This window comes from Eschrichtius robustus, chromosome 1 (genome assembly GCF_028021215.1).
Source record: "Eschrichtius robustus isolate mEscRob2 chromosome 1, mEscRob2.pri, whole genome shotgun sequence".
NCBI classification, from domain to species: Eukaryota; Metazoa; Chordata; class Mammalia; order Artiodactyla; family Eschrichtiidae; genus Eschrichtius; species Eschrichtius robustus.
The window spans coordinates 182,075,905-182,091,951 of record NC_090824.1 but is presented as its reverse complement, the minus strand read 5'-3'; the positions used below and the strand labels follow the sequence as shown (position 1 = coordinate 182,091,951).

General features: G+C 46.3%; 1 protein-coding gene across 3 annotated transcripts in view; it reads left to right on the top strand.

Moving 5' to 3' along the window:
• CCNY (cyclin Y) overlaps positions 1–14,796 on the top strand; it is a 122,655-nt gene extending 107,859 nt beyond the window's left edge. For all 3 annotated transcript variants that reach the window (XM_068560610.1, XM_068560601.1, XM_068560594.1), the window contains exons 5-10: positions 337–372; positions 3,592–3,649; positions 3,742–3,861; positions 8,986–9,152; positions 12,450–12,612; positions 13,559–14,796. In XM_068560610.1, the coding sequence (XP_068416711.1) occupies positions 337–372; positions 3,592–3,649; positions 3,742–3,861; positions 8,986–9,152; positions 12,450–12,612; positions 13,559–13,675 (661 nt within the window). In that variant the 3' untranslated portion in view covers positions 13,676–14,796. The remainder of the gene's footprint in view (positions 1–336; positions 373–3,591; positions 3,650–3,741; positions 3,862–8,985; positions 9,153–12,449; positions 12,613–13,558) is intronic.
• The last annotated feature ends 1,251 nt before the right edge of the window (positions 14,797–16,047 follow it).

The window sequence follows — 16,047 nt, the reverse complement described above, 5'->3', positions numbered from 1 at the left end:
GTGTTTAATTTCACCACCTATTTTTTACATAGTGCCTATATTTTAAAGTGAGGAAGGCTTAAGATTTCAGATAGAAAGAGAAATTTGTTTCTGAGTATCACTTGAAGTTTTGGTGTTTCTGGAAAAGATTTAATAATTGCTCAAAATAAGTACCTGATTGATTTACTTTGAAGAATGCATTTTCTTAATCAGCATTCTGAATTAAATGGGGCCGTTCAGATGGGTCATTTTACTTTTACTTAAATTTTAAATATTTATGGTCAGACTGATGCCAGATAATATATAACATCTTGAATGTGCTTATGAAACATTGAACTCCTGCATTTTATTTTACAGTGTAGCTCTCGCAATATATTACCACATCAAAAACAGGTAGGTGGATTTTGATTAATTTTGTGCTAAAAACATCACACATCATCTACTGTTAATGTTTTTCCTATTACGTGCTAGTTGCCTCAGCCTTTGAGTTTTATATTCATATCTCATTTTCATAGAATCTCTAAAGTTAGTACAATTTACCCATACTTCCTAGGTAAGTGCTGAACTGCTTCTGAGTCAGAGGAAGCCAAATGAAGCCAGCAAAACAGGACAAAGTTTCTTGACAATGTTCAGCCTCCTCTTGACTTTATTTTCTGTATAAGTTGCGTAAACATTCTGTCTGTTATAAACTATTTTAACAGTTTTCTGTGTGCAGCTTTAACATGAAAAAATGTTTAGTTTATAGTTTCAATTCAGTAGGAAAAGTTTTGTCGTAAATTTAGTCATGAACTATTTTAATGTAGTGGAAATTCTCTCTCTGATAGAAGTCTGGAGATAGTTCAGTTAATTTTAAAAGTCAGTTAAAACAGGGACTCATAGAAGAATCATTTAAAAATTTACCTTAAGCATTTTAATTCAACATAAAACATGTAAAAGTACACTCATTTGCCAGTTTTATGCAGCATCGAGGCTTCTGCTGTGAGCCTGGGGCATTGATGACTAAAGTGCTGTCCCTTTATAAGCCGCACCTGTTTTGTGTGTATTTTTTGTTTGTTTTTGTAATCAATAGCGAGAAAACTTGTGACATTTGCTAAACAATGAGTGTAGAATCTTTTAGGTTTTGACCACACCTGATCTACAGCAAACTTGTTTTTAGTGATTTCCTTTTACTGGGTCTTTACAAAGCATCCTTCTTCATTTTCATGAGAACAAATCCACTCTCGTTGCAGTCCTGTTTCACTGATGGATGTGACATTTACATGTGTTATATGAGTGTAGTAACAGTTCCGGGAACCAGCAAGGTCACCTTCTGGCTAGCATGGGTCTCCGCAGTGGGGGCCACGGCCGTGCAGTCTGTTTTACGAAGGGGACAAGGGAGAGTTGTGACAAGCAGTGAAGCGGAGGGTAGATGACAGAGCTTGTGATGGACAGGTTATGGGAAAACACAGCCATTGGAAGCGAACACCTGGAAAGGTATTCTCTGTAATGACCTTTCTCTGTAGTGTAACTGTGATTCATGGTTCATTATGGTGCTTGAGAAGTTTGGATTTACGAACTTACAAAATGTAGGATACTGGAACTTCGAACCTTGACCAGAATAACTTAGTGAGAGTGTAGATTTGTCTTGCTGCTTATTTCTATGATAGTAGTGGTTCACACTTTTTAAACACTTAGGTCTTAACTAGCAATGTAATGCCATTGGTGAAACTCAGATGTATTCTCAAATCAGTTTCGCATTAGCGTCTCCAATTTCTCAGTTCTTAGACTCTGTGGGCCTCAAAGCTAATCTGTAGCCACAGCCATTAATAATAAGACCCAACTTCATTAAATGCTTACTCTGGCCGCCCTGGTCAGCTCTTTGCATGCCTTATCTCATTTAATTTTTTATAACAGCTCCATGAAGTGATTCTGACATTATCTCCATTTTACAGATAAAGAAACTGTGGCATAGAGAGATTTTAAATAATTTGCCTGAGATTACACAACTAGTAAAGTGGGGAATTGGAAATTGAACCCAAGCAATGTACCACTGAGACTTTAAATGATATGCTCTGCTGGGTTAATGGTGATAAATTGGGCCGAGAGGAAGTGGAGAGAGTCCAACTGAAAAGTCAGCCTGTGAAAACAAGCATGATTAATTTACAGATTGTAGCCTGAAAGTGTCTTGAGAAGAGGTGTCTGCAGACTCCCTCTTTGATAAGTCATACCGACCCAGCCTCAGGGGCTGGTGATAGATCCCTTAGCTTTGATAGAGACGGTGCTGAGATTCATAGCTTTTAATGGAAGTGAAAGCAAAATCCACTTCTCAGAGGAGTCATTTTAGCTTAAATTCTGAATCCTTATTTATATTTCTGAACCTACATTTTGATTTTTAAAATTACTTGTGGTGAAAGTTTCCCGAGAGTGCTGAATGGTGTTTCAGGGGCTCTCACTCCTCAGGAGAAGTGAACGGGGCTGAAGAGCCTGAGCAGTTGGGGGCGTCCCTCACCTTCCTCCCTGAGTACCTGGCAGAGGCGGTTAGCAGGAGAGGGATCTCGATTCCTCAGCGCCAGGTGCACTTTATGCTTTCAGACCCCACTCTCCAGTCCTGACTGCTTGAGCCTTGCTTTTATTCGGGTTCATCTAAATCTTTGCTGTCTGTCCTGCAGGCTAGTGAAAAGCAGCACAGGTATGAATGCCCAGAGCTTTAAAAACAGTTCCTACTGTGCAAAGACAGGGATGAAAATTGAGCTGTCCTGCCAAGCTCTTTCCTTCACTTTTATTTTTATGCAGACAGTAAGTTCATAGAACAGAAACTGTAGTGTTTGCCACGGGGCGTGCGTGTCAGGGACAGATCTGCAGCCTTCTGATATTTGCAAGCCTAGTTGACATTGGAAGATTGTGTGCTGTTAACCAAAGCAGTGGTTTCCAAATTTGGTTTTTAAAGAAAAAACTTTAGACAGAACTCAAATGACATAAAACAGATGGAGGTAGAGCCATCACTAGTGGAGTGTGGACGACCCCCCCAGAGCCCAGCGGCCCCGCTGAGCTCACAGTGAACGCTGCCACTTTAAATGGGTCTGTGCAGTTACCGGCTCGGTAACAACCACTTACACTTTTCTACGTGTCCCCTCTTGTTTTTCAATATACAATCATGAAACTCCTCATTAGCGAAGTGGTTAAGTTGCATGCTGTGAAACTTTCAAACTCATCTCCAGGACACACTATGAGTGTTCATTCTTACCCTCAGACTTCTTTCTTATCGACCACAACGTAAGGATGGTTTAAACAGATCTGTCAGCCTTTGCTCAGAAACAAGAGGTTAAAGAAATTTAGATTTGGTTCATTTGAAAACTCAGGAAATGAAAATCTAGATTTTCACTTAAGTTAATTAAACTAAATGTGATTCATAACCTTTATTTCTTGGACTATTCAAAAATGATTAAGTATTGTCCCCAAGAAAAACAAATTAGAATTCATGAATAATCAGTAGCATCTCTTAACAGTTAGCACTGCCTCTGTTTCTTGAAATAACAGCTGAATCAAAATATATTTTTGTTTCCTTTTGACTGGCACTCATTCTTGCAGAAGGTAAACTCCGTTTTCTGTTATTTCCCCCCCACCTCCCACCAGGGACCCAGATGGAAGGATGCTCTTGGATATTTTCGATGAGAACCTTCACCCTCTTTCGGTAACCCTCCCCCCGGGTCTCAGGGTGTTGTCCAGTCGTGTCTCTGTTGTTCTTGTTGGGCGGCCAGTCATTGAGAATCTCTCCTTTCCCAGAAATCCGAAGTGCCACCAGATTATGACAAACACAACCCAGAGCAGAAGCAGATTTACCGGTTTGTTCGGACACTGTTCAGTGCTGCTCAGCTGACTGCGGAATGTGCCATTGTCACCCTGGTGAGTGCCCGCAGGGTGACGCGGTCGTGGAGTGGGGCGCAGGCAGGAATGTCCATCACGGACCTGGGAAGCACAGCACCACTTCAGGGTTGTCTTTTATCTGGGAGGGTAGCGACGGGATCTCCTAAAAGAGGGCGCGTGGTCTGCTCCACAGTGCCCACCTAAAAGCCCATTCTCAGATCACACTCAGAATCAGGAAAGCTGAAATGCTGCGTGCAGGTAAGTGAAGCACGGGGCCCAAGGGCCTGAGAAGGACCAGGGCCTCCTCATTAATGTCCAGGTTTCTGGTGTTGGTTCCCTACAGAGGTTTCATACCATTGGATCAGATGTGATAAATTCGTACATCGGAAGGACTGCTGTAGTTGCTGCCTTCTCTTGTGATTTTCGTGTACATATGTGTCTGTAAGATACTCAGAGACAGCATGGACACAAATCTGCACTTCAAGACTCGAGATAAAAATCAGCGCGGGCTTCAGTAGTTGTAACCTTACTTAGACTCTGAAAACCTTAGGGACGGACTCTTTAGGTCAGATCTCATTTGGGAAATAGATTTGACAGTATAGCCCATTGTCACTGACCTTTTGTCACTGACATTGTGTGCAACTCAGATAAGAAGTCAGCTCTGCCAGTGCACGGGCTGCCCCGAGGGACCAGAAAGTCATCCCTGCAGTTCCTGAGAAGAGATTGGTGCGTGACAGTGTACAGGACCCTCTGTGTCTCCGCCACACGAAGAGCCCTGTACTCTCGGCTGATTGGACAGTACCCTGTTTGTTTGTTCACTTCTTCTCTCATGGAACTTTCCGCCTGATAGGCTAACAGACACTCAACAAGTCTTCCTCAGTGATCTGGGGTGATGAGAGGTCCTTAGGTCATGATTGAGAAGCGTATTTATTGCTCAGCTTTGTTCCTCCAAAGGATGTCACGTCCTTACAAAACACACCTCGGGCAGCAGGGTTGACATTTTAATGAAGGGAGATTGTGATAAAGGGGAGGGAAGTGTAAGAAAATCAGATGACACCGTGGATAAGATTAGTACTAAAATCCACGCCATGATGAAAGATTTATTTTGAAGCTCCTGCAGATGGAACGCGGTGGGGTTTTTTTACCTTCCATTCCTAAGAAAACTGTGACCTGACCGTGCCCCGTAGTGCCTTAGAGTTTGGATTTATTAGCATGAAGGAGAAGGGTAGTGTCCTGTGGAGGACACAGTTTCTGCAGAGACATTGAGAACATGTAAAGTGTGTTTCCCTGTCTCCGAGGGTGACTGGGAGGGGTGGTTAGTTTGTCTTCGGAGTACTACGAGAGTGGTGTGTATTTGTCAGTCATTGGAATTGCTGAAATCTTCTCTTGTCCTGTGACATCAGCTGGTGGCTTAGGGGATTAGCGTACATATATGGGGGTCTTGCCCGCTACAGCCTAAAGGTGAGCAGCTTCGGGGCCCGCACAGCAGGCCCAGCTCTGCAGACCGATTCTCTGGGGCCTGCTTGGTTGGCCGAGTCAGCCTGGGGCCTGTGGGCAGAAGGCAGACAGCTGCGAGCTCTGAGCGAGCCCCGTGTATGATGATCCTGCCCTTCTCTCCAGTCTCTAGAGGTAGAAGCAGCCGTTCACAACAGGTCCGGTCCAGAGCTGGCAGAGCTGCGTCTCTCTCGGCCTTTCTCCTGGGCCTTCTCTTGGCGACGTGCCCGTGGGGAGGCGGGGAGGCCCACAGTTAGCTCTGCACTGCTGCCCAGAAGGAACCAGCCTGCAGCTTGCCTGTGGAAGGAGCTTCCAGGACCTTCAGCCACTTGCTCCTGGCTGTATCAGGGAGCACCAGTCATGCCAACCCAGCTGGGTCCCCCTCGAGTGGCCTGGCAGGTCCAGCCATTGCTGCACGGCCGTGAGGGCTGCCATTCAGCCCCTGGACTGCAGCCCCAAAGTGCCTCTCAGAGGCTGGTGCTCTGATGGTGAGGCCACCTGCGGAATCTATCCATTCTGACCTCGAAGACTCCCTTTTTTAGGTCACGTTAGTGGTTTCTAAGGAAGTCAAAAGCTGTTGTTCAGATGGTGTCCAGTGACGAATCCAAATATCTCATTATTGTGCTCCTTCAAATACTAGCAAATAGGAAGCGCTGTTGAGGTCCCAGTTGGCTAAGCTCTGGGTACGAGAGTCTAAGATGAACGGACCCAGGGCTGCTCTTTAAAATCCATGGAAAAATTCCAGCATCATCGGAAGTTTGGTCACATATATCCTGGATTCCATGAGTTTGCATTTTCTTCCTCTCCCGTGCCTTTAACAGTTTTATTTTGTACAGTCAACTGAATGCTCTTTGTAGCTCAGTAAGTGCTCACTAGCCTGTATTTTCTAGAGACTCCTGAGGATGGTCCTTCTTATGAAATTAAATCTGAAAATTTAATTGAGCAAGAGTGTCCTATTAGCAACAGTCTAGGGAATGGTGTTCAGAAAGAATCAATTGTCTGTTATTTTACTTGGCAGAGAATTAAGACACCCAAGTGGGAGTTTACTAAAGAAATTGCAGCTGACCCTTGAATATAGCTTTACTGGCAAGTTCTGCTAAATTACATGCTGTTAAGTGGCGCTTATTATGAATGCCTTATCTCCCAACATAACAACTGCCTTCTCTCAGTAATGGAGTGTATTTTCATATCTAATTCCTCTAGTTAGGCCTAGTGGAATATCAGACATGGTAGATGCCCGTTATTTTTTTCAAATGTTATCTTAAATATTATCTAGTTTACCTGTTAATATCTATCAACTATGGTAAAGTAAGTAAGAAGAAAATTGAGTAGCCTTCTTTTTGTACTGAGTCAATGAGGAGCTGTTTCATTGGGGAGCTTGGAGAGGTTTGCATAGCTCGTATATATAAAGGAATAGAGTCTTAGGGATCTGGATGAAGATTGTTCATAACAATTGCTTTAAAAAATCTGGAGTTAGGTCCAGCCTCAGTTTTCTGCTTGTTTTTTTTTTTTCTTTTTTTTTTAAGAAATACTCTATTTTATTTATTTATTCTTTTGGCCGCACCACATAGCTTGTGGGATCTTAGTTCCCTGACCAGGGATTGAACCCGTGCCCTCGGCAGTGAAAGTGTGGAGTCCTAACCACTGGACCACCAGGGAATTCCCTATCATACATCTTTTTGATTCTCTCCTTGGTAGAATGAGAAGAATTAGTCATCAACCTTTGTAAAAACTATGGAAATAATCATTCCACAGTTCAGAAAAGTGTAAAACATGCCAATAAACAGATTTTTACGAAGGGGAACTTTAAAAGGCATTCGTACCTTGTGACCCAGCTTAAGCAGTGGGCTTTGTGGGTATTTCTGATGTCTGTCTTCAAACTAAATAATGGCAGTTTATAAATCCTATATTACATGGTTTCATTTTACAACTTCAGCTGGAATTATTTCATTTAAAAATACCACTTCAGGGACTTCCCTGGTGGTCCAGTGGTTAAGACTCCATGCTCCCAATGCAGGGGGTCTGGGTTCGATCCCTGGTCAGGGAACTAGATTCCACATGCCGCAACTAAGCCCGCATGCCTCAACTGAAGATCCCTCACGCAGCAACGAAGATCCCACATACTGCAACTAAGACCCGGCGAAGCCAAATACATACATACATACATACATACATACATACATACATACATGCATACATATTAAAAAAAATACAGAAAACAACAAGTGTTGGCAAGGATAATAACCCTTTTGCATTACCGGTGGGGATGTAAATGGTTCCGCTGCTGTAGAAGATAGTATGGTGGTTCTTCAAACAATTAAACATAGATTATGATATGATCCAGCAGTTCCACTTCTGGGTGTATACCGGAAAGAATCAAAAGCAGAGACTCGAACAGATACTTGTACACCAGCGTTCACAGCAACATTATTCACAGTAGCCGAAAGAGGAAACCGCTCAAATTTCTGTCAGTGGATGATAGATAAACAAAATGTGGTCCGTACATACAGTGGATCATTATTCAGCCTTGAAAAGGGAGGACATGTTGACACATGCTGCAGCGTGGAACATTATGCTCAATGAAAGAAGCCAATCACAAAAGGACAAATGTGCTACGATTCCACCTACGAAAGGTACCCAGAGTGGTCACAGTCACGGAGGCGGAAAGCACAAAGGTGGGGGCCAGGGGCCAGGGGAGGGGGAGTGGGGAGTTGTAATAGGTACAGAGCTTCAATTTGGGAAGATGAAAAAGTTCTGGAAATAGAGATAGATGGTGGTGATTTCACAACACTGTGACTGTTCTTAATGCCACAGAAATGATTAAGTGGTAAATCTTATGTGTATCTTACCATAATTAAAAAAAAATACATTTAGCAACACTGCCTGTAAATCTACAGTTACCTCAAAATAAAGAGTTTAATTTAGAAACAACTACAGATAGAAAAAAATAGGTTTCTTCCTTTCACATCCTTTGTTCTTCTCCTTGGCACATTGGTGGTTTGGTTTTTGTTTGTTTTTTTAAACGGAACTTTTTTTTTTTTTTTTTTTTTTTTTGGCTGTGTTGGGTCTTCGTTGCTGCATGCAGGCTTTCTCTAGTTGCGGCGAGCGGGGGCTACTCTTCGTTGTGGTGCACGGGCTTCTCCAGTTGCGGAGCACGGGCTCTAGGCGCGCAGGCTTCAGTAGTTGTGGCTCGTGGGCTCAGTAGTTGTGGCGCTCAGGCTCAGTAGTTGTGGCGCATGGGCTTAGTTGCTCCGCGGCATGTGGGATCTTCCAGGACCAGGGCTCGAACCCGTGTCCCCTGCATTGGCAGGCAGATTCTTAACCACTGCGCTACTAGGGAAGCCCGGTGGTTTGTTGAATGCGTGTTGATGTCGTAGTTGGTAGAGTGAGAAATTAACCCGCAGCTCCTAGAACACTTTCCTGCCGCAGAGTCTTAAGGTCCAGCCTCATCCACACGTCCAGTTACGGAGTGTGCCTCTCAGCCCATTTTGCCTCAGACTCGTTGAGCCCTTTGACTTTTTAAAATACGTGTGATCAGGCTGTCAGCGCCTGTTTAAAGCTGAGCTGGGGGAGTGCAGTGAACAGTTGGGAGTTGGTTTGCGTGTGCTGGCGGGTGTGGAGCCAGGAACAAGGCAGGTCACCGGGCGCTGGCATGCTCGTGTCTTCCAGGTGTACCTCGAAAGGCTTCTAACGTACGCAGAGATTGACATCTGTCCGGCCAACTGGAAGCGGATTGTTCTGGGGGCCATCCTGCTGGCCTCCAAGGTATGGGACGACCAGGCCGTGTGGAACGTGGACTACTGCCAGATCCTGAAGGACATCACGGTGGAGGACATGTGAGTGTGGGCGGGGGTGTCTGCGGAGGAAACCCACCCCTTTGTGGACCTGCTCAGTGTGGTATGAGTGGACGTAATTGCACGTCTGTTGTGAGCTGGCCGAGCAAGGACACAGTTGCTGAATCCTTATTCTAGGCGAACTTTCCTTGACCTTCCTGCTCCCTGTCTGCGGTGGGGTTCATCCCAGCTCTGTATCCACTGCAGACTGATGACAGGCAGCAGATAGGCTAAAATGTTACCTGTTTCTGTTCAGTTTCAGAGAGAAGACTTTCACTGCTTTTGTCACGTTTTTCAAGTTCAGTTGCTTAAAATGAGCGTTCTGTCCTCAAGGTCCCCCTGTGCTGTCCTGTCGGGCTGCGTGTTCTCTCTCAGGGCACCATCCTGAGCTCACATTTAGCTGCAGCCCAGGGGCTGGGGTCCCGGGGGCTGGGCGTACAGGAAGTGGGGTCAGACCCTCTCAGGAGCAGTGAGCTGTTTTGGAAACACCCAATCAGGATGAATTTCTTACAGTTCCTTATGGTTTACAGGCATTTCTGACATGATTCTTGCTAATATTTTTCTCGTCTTGTTTGGCTTCTTTGAGGAAGCTCTGGGCTGGAGGAGGTTCCACTGTGTCCCGGTCCACATCCGTGTCCCTGGACCCAGGACCAGTGCGGGCTCCTCCCCACCCTGCCCCCCTTCTTCCGGGTGCTGGTTCGCTGGGCATCCCATTTTTGTGCTGCCCTGGGAGCTCCTGTTTGTGTTTTGGGTCTTTTGCCAGAGCCTTTTCCTGCTGCAGACCTGTATGACTCCTTCCTACATCTGTCATTCTTTATCATAAAAAGTAAGACAAATATGAAGTTTTTGACAGTAAGAAAAATAAAATGAACATATTTTTTAAAAATTCTTGATTATATTTCAAGTTGAAAACAGTTACTAAGATAATTGTTATCCAGACCGTAAGTAGGTTGCTTCCACCTTTCAGCTGCTGTGAATAACACTGTCGTGAATATGAACACGGGTGTGCAGATACCTCCCCGAGGCCCTGCTCTCCGTTCTTTGGGATCTATGCCCAGAAGTGGGATTGCTGCTTGGTGGCTGGTCTTTAAAGTGAGCCCATTTTTCTACAAAAGCCGACAGGCCATTAGGTGATGAAAACAACTCTCTTTACTCCATTTTAGAACCCCATTTGCAAGTTGCTAAATGGCATCAGTTCAGTTGGGTTTCTTTACAATGTTGATCTAACGTAACAAATATTTCTTAAATTTTTTTTGTTTATTGACTTGAATTTATTTATTATAAAGTTTTGCATCAGAACTATTTCCTTATAATTATCCCCTTCGGGGCAGTAAATCCATCAAGCCCGTTCTCTCTGCATCACTGTTAGTTTTTTGATGATTTATCACATAACAAGCTGTCATATGTTCCTGGAGGAAGTACTTCTGCCGTTTGGAAATTCAGATTCGGGGAATTATTTTTATTTTCTAAATCTTGCCTTAGTTGGAAAACACAGAAGCTCTAAAAATCTTTATTTCCCCCCAAACTTAAACATTCTATCCAAGAAAACACTCAGTATTCAGGAAGGCTGTTTTTGCCCTAAGGAACCCTGGGAAACTGCCACCTTGTTCAAAACCAGATTCCTCTTGACTTTAATCCTAGTTATACCCTCAACAAGAGGCAGTGGTGTCTAGATACCATTTGGGGCAGGAATAGCTGACTAGTTCTCTTAACATTTATACTAAAAACTTGCTGGCACTGGAGAATGGGATCTGCAGTGGCACCTCTTAGCCACCGGGTGGCAGTCTGTCCACAGGCAGCTCCCAGGTTGCCCAGGAGAGCACTTCTGCCTTAGCGTATTTTTGACACTTACGATTTTATCTGGGTTCCAGTATTTCACAGGATGACTTCTTATTAAATCTAACTTAAAGGAGCTATAAATACAAGTCATTAAAAGTGTAAAATTTAGCACAACACACACATCTGGGGCTTTACTCCTTTCTTGAAGCTGCATCGAAGCAGCCCCTCCGATTAAATGACCTGAATGCGACGTCTTGGTCTCTCCCTCCGAAGCGCTCAGGCCTTCGATAACAACTTGCTCAGGTTTCTCACTTCTGATCTGCCTGGGAGTTTCCGTCGGGGAACCAGCCACCCTGCTCACCTCCCAGCCTCCCTGCCGCCTCAGTGCTCCTGCCCCTGTTGTCATAGCAGCGCTAGACAGGCTCGGACGGCTTGATGGGGCCCCTGGCCCGGAGCAGACGGGCTGCCCCGCCCCCCTGCCAGAAGCAGCCCGCCCCCATCTGGCTCCTCCCCGCCGGAGCGGATCGCTTCCGGGGCTCAGGTCAGCTCTCACTTACCGGAAGCCTTCCCTGGATCCCTCCGCCCAGGCTGAGCTTGGTCCGCTCCTTTCAGTAACAGTAATTATGGAGCACCAACCGCATGTCAGGCGCTGAGCTGGGGCCAGGCTGCACCATCAGATGTCACGGATTCTGGCTCCGAGGAGACAAGGCGGGGAGACTGTGATAAAGGACAGAAGTGAGGCCGGGGTGCTGCCCGGGGAGGTGGCCCTGGAGCAGTGCTCCCAGACAGACCTGTCGCTGAGGACGCTTCTCCCCCGGCAGTAACTACCGAGAAGTAGGCCTGATGACAGGGGAAGTTTTCAGATGTATTCTGGCCGCCCTGGTTCGTCTTCATCCAGCTGGTTGGCTCCCTTATGGAGCAGGGGCGCTGTCACTGAGTAGTTCTGAGCGGGCGGGCAGGCCCAGCAGCAGCAGCTCGCAGGAGTGTTGGAGATGCACGTTCTTGGGCCCACCCAGACCTGCCGGATCAGACGGGTGGGCCCAGCAGCGGGTCCTCACGTGCCCTGCAGGTGATGGGTGTGCGCTGGGGCTGGGGAACCGCCTCCCCTCCTGCGGTCCCGAGGAAAGCCGGTCAGCGTGTCCCCACCTCTCCTCCCGGGAAGGGCGGTCCTCTGGGTCTTGGGGAGGCCTGTCCTCCAGGCTGCTGTCCGCCCTCACTGGACTCCACTTGACAGCTCTCGACTGCGTCTTCTGCCCCGTTTGAGCCGATGGTTCACGCGGAGCGGTGAGGCCAGAGCCTGCTGTGTGTGTGTGTGTGTGTGTGTGTGTGTGTGTACGTACGCGTGCACATGTCTTATCGCACACATGGTCGCCCTGAAGCACTTCTGGTGATCATCCCAGTTAATCAGGCCTCATCCTTCCGGGCACTGGACCAGGTGGACTTGGCTGTGTCCAGCAGCCTGCGCAGGCGGCCACAGGTGGGGACAGTGGCTGAGGTGTGCGTTTGTGTCTTTCTCTGCAGGAACGAGCTGGAGCGACAGTTCCTCGAGTTGCTCCAGTTCAACATCAACGTGCCCTCCAGTGTTTATGCCAAGTATTATTTTGATCTTCGTTCTCTGGCGGAAGCCAACAACCTGAGCTTCCCCTTGGAGCCCCTTAGCAGGGAGAGGGCCCACAAGCTGGAGGTAAGAGGCGTCAGCGCCCGGCGGGTGCACTGCTGCCGACTGAGCTGTGTGCTCACGGCAGTTCCTGATACTGCACGTCGTAAAATAAGGACAAGGTGCCCTGGATTTAATTTGTACAACCTCATATTTTTAAATAACCTTCCTAATGGCGGTTTTTACTTAATGTGCATTGATTCTGTTAAGTCAAAGAAGTTTTCAAAAAACCCGTTTTTAAAAAAATGTACCCACAAAAAGAGTGTTCCCAGCATGCACTTTTTTTTTTTTTTGGCTGTGTTGGGTCTTCGTTTCTGTGCGAGGGCTTTCTCTAGTTGCAGCAAGCAGGGGCCACTCTTCATCGCAGTGCGCGGGCCCTCTCACTATCGCGGCCTCTCTCGTTGCGGAGCACAGGCTCCAGACGCGCAGGCTCAGTAGTTGTGGCTCACGGGCCTAGTTGCTCTGCGGCATGTGGGATCTTACCAGGCCAGGGCTCAAACCCGTGTCCCCTGCATTGGCAGGCAGATTCTCAACCACTGCGCCACCAGGGAAGCCCCCCAGCATGCACTTTTATAAGGAAAAAGTTACCAGATGACCCTACCGATTGGGAATCCGAAAAGGTTTGATTCTGCCTTTATTTTTCATTTTTTCAAAGTATTTTCTCCACAGCCCAGTTAGAGCTGGGGCCAGCCCCTGTGGTTGGCCTGGATTCAGGGCCGTCACTTTTAAGCCGTGTGACTCTCGTGTCTTACACTTGTGTGTAGCTCAGCTTTGCACGTGCACCCAGCTCTTCCCATCCGACTTTGACAGCTGAAAGTGTGGGGACAAGGAGGCTCACGCGGTTAGAGCCCTCCTTCAGAGGAGGCGCTGAGGCCCTCTGCACCTTCATCCCGAGTGTCCTCGGTGCCGGGGGCCAGCCAGGGCGAGGGTGCTGGCTCCCGGGCTGACCTGATTACCTCCCCTCTGCCCCCAGGCCATCTCCCGCCTCTGCGAGGACAAGTACAAGGACCTGCGAAGACCCACGAGGAAGCGGTCAGCGAGTGCTGACAATCTGACTCTGCCCAGGTGGTCCCCGGCCATCATCTCCTAACCGTGGGCGTCCCCGCTGGCGGCTGTGCCATCCCTCAGTTTCTCGTTTAGTTCGAGAAAAGACAGTCTTGGGGTGGTTTTGTTTTGTTTCTCCTTTCCTTTTTTAAAAATTCATAGCTCCGCCAGGCTGCCTTGATGAGCGCCTCCACGCCGCGCGCACGGGCAGCAGGGCTCCGAGGAAGCCAAGTCGGTACCGTGGGATCCAGTCCGCGCCTTCCCAGCCCCGGAACAGCGCTTCCTTCGTGGAGGAAAGACTCTAACCCTGGAGGAGGAAGGGAAGGGAAAGGAAGTCAGCTAGAGGCAGGGAAAGCGGCTTGGCCATTTCCTAAGCCCCCCACCGTCAGTCAGTAGCCGGAACCGACAGGAAAGCCCGGCGTAGGCGACGAAGTTGGATGTGCATTAAAGTCGCGCGCCGCGTTCACCGCCCCACCCGGATCAGTATGTCCCGTAAGACTTCTTGCATTCCTTCTTGCTGCTTCTCGGGGATTTGGGGGGGGGATTTTTGTTTGTTTTATTCTGTTTTGGTTTTGGTCCCACAGAGCAGAGAATATAGTTTGTACCCACCATCGCACAGACATCCAAATAAATAGTACTGGCTGTTTCTCTCTGCACAACTCCTGCGAGCTGTCTTCTGAGCTTTCTTCCTCTCCAGGGGGAGCGCTTGTCACGTTTCTGTGCACCTTTATTTTAGACGGTTTTTCCACAGTGGCGGAATCAACTTGACTGTAGTGCTGAACCAAACGTAGCCCTTCCCCCCGACTCCTCCCCCAGGAACATTCTAGATCACATGGGTGCTTGTGCCTTCCGGTCCTGCGGTGGTTTCTCTCTGCCCTGACGTCCTGGTGGAGGCTGCGCCCCCGCGGCCTGCGTGGGAGCCCTTCCTCCCCTGCCCACCCCCCTCCTCTACTTCCACGTCCATTGTGCAAGCAATATGCCTCTCAATTTTTATATGTTTACTTTAAATCAAAGTTAGTCTATTTGTATAAAATTTTTTAAAAATCTAAAATTTAAAAAAACGGGGGTGGGGGTGGGTATTCCCATGGAAGATCATTGAAGGGCAAAAATGTTCCTATTTACTGAGGTATTTTTCACAGAATGATTGAATAAAAAACTCAACTTGCATTTTCATTGTGGGTGCTTAGTGAAGTTATACAAAATTAAACTGTGAAGGTTTATGCGTCATTAATTATGACCATCTCTTTTCGTTTCTGGCTATCCCTCATTTCCTTATGGGCTAGATAAAAATCTATTACATCAAGTAAAATTAAAGGGTTAACGATAGACTACCACGTAAGTCTTAAGAATCTGGGTCAGTGAAGCATACAACGCTTTGGGGGTTGCACATTTTATTGGGTCACAATGACAGAGGTTTCTAAGTTTTTCCTTCATCAGGTCTTTGAGGCAAATTGCAGCAGAAATCCGTGTTTCACCTTCCTCCTGTGTGAGCTTGGAAGACTTTGGAATCTTATGTTATTAATCTGTGCCCTAAACTCACCCACCTGCTCCCCAGACATGCCTGCTCCAGGTGAGACATGCTTTGTTAGTGGGAGGGACTCGGAAACACCCAACATCCCAAGAACACAAAGCCAAGTGCTAGTCAGGTTCTGTGAAATGTGTATCATGTGTAAATGGAACTGTTTGAGCCAGAAATACTGTCAAATTCTTTCTGGCTTAAACTTTCAAAAGCAAACAAGCAGAATATGAAAAGTTAATTATCTTTCCATTATAATTGTGTTGACACACTCTGTATGGGTTCCAAAATCAGCTGCTCTCGTCAAGTAAGAGTTGGATTTAGAATTTGAAATAGAAACCTAAACAAACATATAGAAAATATCATTTTATATTCCCTAATCTATATAGCTTAAAAAGGGACATATTTTCTTAGCTGAATACGAATACCTCTCAAATTAGTTCCTCCCATGTAAAGTATCTTATTTTACCCATCCATTTCAGGAAAGAGGTTCTGCTGCCTTTAAAGCAGACATCTTATTTTTATCCCTTTTATTTGAATGAGAGAGATTTGAAAACTGAATTATGTAAATATTTCAATGCATCTGCTATTATTTTATGGAGTTTATTAAACTACTTTAAAAAATTGTATAGTCTGTTTATTGTATGTATGTACATACAGTCTGATGACTTAAATTTAAAGTGGGTTCCGTAAAACCTGACTCAGTCTTGTTTAGACTGTTGAATATTGTTTTAGCCCTGTGCACTGGACTCTACCTCTGTATAGGAAAATTTTCCATATTAATGAGCATTGATCTGTATTAATTGGTTATGTTTCTTACACTAAGGATTTTTAAAACTCTGCTGTAAGTGTAGATTTCAGTTTTACTTTTGCAGTATGAATCACCTGACACTAAGGTAGAT